The following is a 2,500-nucleotide window of genomic DNA, read 5'->3' on the forward strand; positions in this document are numbered from 1 at the left end:
CTCATTAATGAGACGATGGCTCTCTGTATATGAGTGTCGTAGTTAGCTCTTATACAGACTCCACAACTCATTCTAATCTCTGGTCAAAAAGATCAAGATAATCTAATCTCATGATCACATAGTGTTTACCAATTGGCTCTAACACAATCACTGATGACGTCTGTGACAAACATGACCAATGAGCGCCAGCGGGCATGCCCTTCAGCCACTCCTACAGTCCTCCATGTTGACCTTCGTCCACTTCCCCAGGTCTCGGCTTCGCTGCCCAAGACCTCCTACTTCAAGATGGTGGATGTGTGGCTCCTCTTCTGTATCGTGATGAGTTTCCTGATCATCATCTTCCACGTCGTCATAGACAACTCCCTCACCTCCTCCTCCTCCTCCACCGAGAAACCCAGATCCTCAATTGGACCCGGACAGACGAAGGTGCTGCCGCTAAACGAGGACGTCAGTTTGTCCAATCCCATCTTCAAGAACCAATCAGGCATCAGCAAGACCAGTAGACTCCTAATAATTATGGCCCATTCCAGTGTCCTCATCCTGTTCATACTATTCAGCTTTATCTACTGGATTTATATCTTTGGTTAGCTTTATCTACTGGATTTATATCTTTGGTTAGCTTTATCTACTGGCTTTATATCTTTGGTTAGCTTTATCTACTGGATTTATATCTTTGGTTAGCTTAATTACTGGATTTATATCTTTGGTTAGCTTATCTACTGGATTTATATCTTTGGTTAGCTTATCTACTGGATTTATATCTTTGCTTAGCTTTATCTACTGGATTTATATCTTTGGTTAGCTTGATCTACTGGATTTATATCTTTGGTTAGCTTTATCTACTGGATTTATATCTTTGGTTAGCTTTACTGGATTTATATCTTTGGTTAGCTTGATCTACTGGATTTACATCTTTGGTTAGCTTTATCTACTGGATTTATATCTTTGGTTAGCTTTATCTACTGGATTTATATCTTTGGTTAGTTTTACTGGATTTATATCTTTGGTTAGCTTGATCTACTGGATTTACATCTTTGGTTAGCTTTATCTACTGGATTTATATCTTTGGTTAGCTTTATCTACTGGATTTATATCTTTGGTTAGCTTTATCTACTGGATTTATATCTTTGGTTAGCTTTATCTACTGGATTTATATCTTTGGTTAGCTTTATCTACTGGATTTATATCTTTGGTTAGCTTTATCTACTGGATTTATATCTTTGGTTAGCTTTATCTACTGGATTTATATCTTTGGTTAGCTTTATCTGCTGGATTTATATCTTTGGTTAGCTTTATCTACTGGATTTATATCTTTGGTTAGCTTTATCTACTGGATTTATATCTTTGGTTAGCTTTATCTACTGGATTTATATCTTTGGTTAGCTTTATCTACTGGATTTATATCTTTGGTTAGCTTTATCTACTGGATTTATATCTTTGGTTAGCTTTATCTACTGGATTTATATCCTTGGTTAGCTTTATCTACTGGATTTATATCTTTGGTAAGCTTTATCTACTGGATTTATATCTTTGGTTAGCTTTATCTACTGGATTCATATCTTTGGTTAGCTTTATCTACTGGAATTTTATCTTTGGTTAGCTTTATCTACTGGATTTATATCTTTGGTTAGCTTTATCTACTAGATTTATATCTTTGGTTAGCTTTATCTATTGGATTTATATCTTTGGTTAGCTTTATCTATTGGATTTATATCTTTGGTTAGCTTTATCTACTGGATTTACATCTTTGGTTAGCTTTATCTACTGGCTTTATATCTTTGGTTAGCTTTATCTACTGGAATTTTATCTTTGGTTAGCTTTATCTACTGGATTTATATCATTGGTTAGCTTTATCTACTGGATTTATATCTTTGGTTAGCTTTATCTGTTGGATTTATATCTTTGGTTAGCTTTATCTACTGGATTTACATCTTTGGTTAGCTTTATCTTCTGGATTTACATCTTTGGTTCGCTTTATCTACTGGCTTTATATCTTTGGTTAGCTTTATCTACTGGAATTTTATCTTTGGTTAGCTTTATCTACTGGATTTATATCTTTGGTTAGCTTTATCTACTGGATTTATATCTTTGGTTAGCTTATCTATTAGATTTATATCTTTGGTTAGCTTTATCTACTGGATTTATATCTTTGGTTAGCTTTATCTACTGGATTTATATATTTGGTTAGCTTCATCTAATGGATTTATATCTTTGCTTGGCTTTATGTACTGGATTTACATCTCTAGTTAGCTTAATCTACTGGATTTACATCCTTGGTTATCTTTATCTACTGGATTTATATCTTTGGTTGGCTTTATCTACTGAATTAGCTTTATATCTTTTGATAGCTTTATCTACTGGATTTATATCTTTGGTTAATCCAGTTATCACTTTTGAAATAACTGATCTATAGGGTTGTACTCCTGATATAAATATCCTCTGGTTATGTGAGCTCTTGTTTCATTTTGTCCTTTGGAAATCAAGACATTATATATATATA

The 2,500-nt window shown here is 33.7% G+C and overlaps 1 protein-coding gene across 1 annotated transcript in view; it reads left to right on the forward strand.

Annotated features, from left to right (window-relative positions):
• Positions 1-953, forward strand: part of LOC139767439 (uncharacterized) — a 21,558-nt gene extending 20,605 nt beyond the window's left edge. Inside the window, exon 8 of the mRNA XM_071696821.1 lies at positions 250-953. Coding sequence (XP_071552922.1) covers positions 250-588 — 339 coding nt within the window. The 3' untranslated portion in view covers positions 589-953. The remainder of the gene's footprint in view (positions 1-249) is intronic.
• Positions 954-2,500: the final 1,547 nt, after the last annotated feature.

This window comes from Panulirus ornatus, chromosome 61 (genome assembly GCF_036320965.1).
Source record: "Panulirus ornatus isolate Po-2019 chromosome 61, ASM3632096v1, whole genome shotgun sequence".
Classification (NCBI taxonomy): domain Eukaryota; kingdom Metazoa; phylum Arthropoda; class Malacostraca; order Decapoda; family Palinuridae; genus Panulirus; species Panulirus ornatus.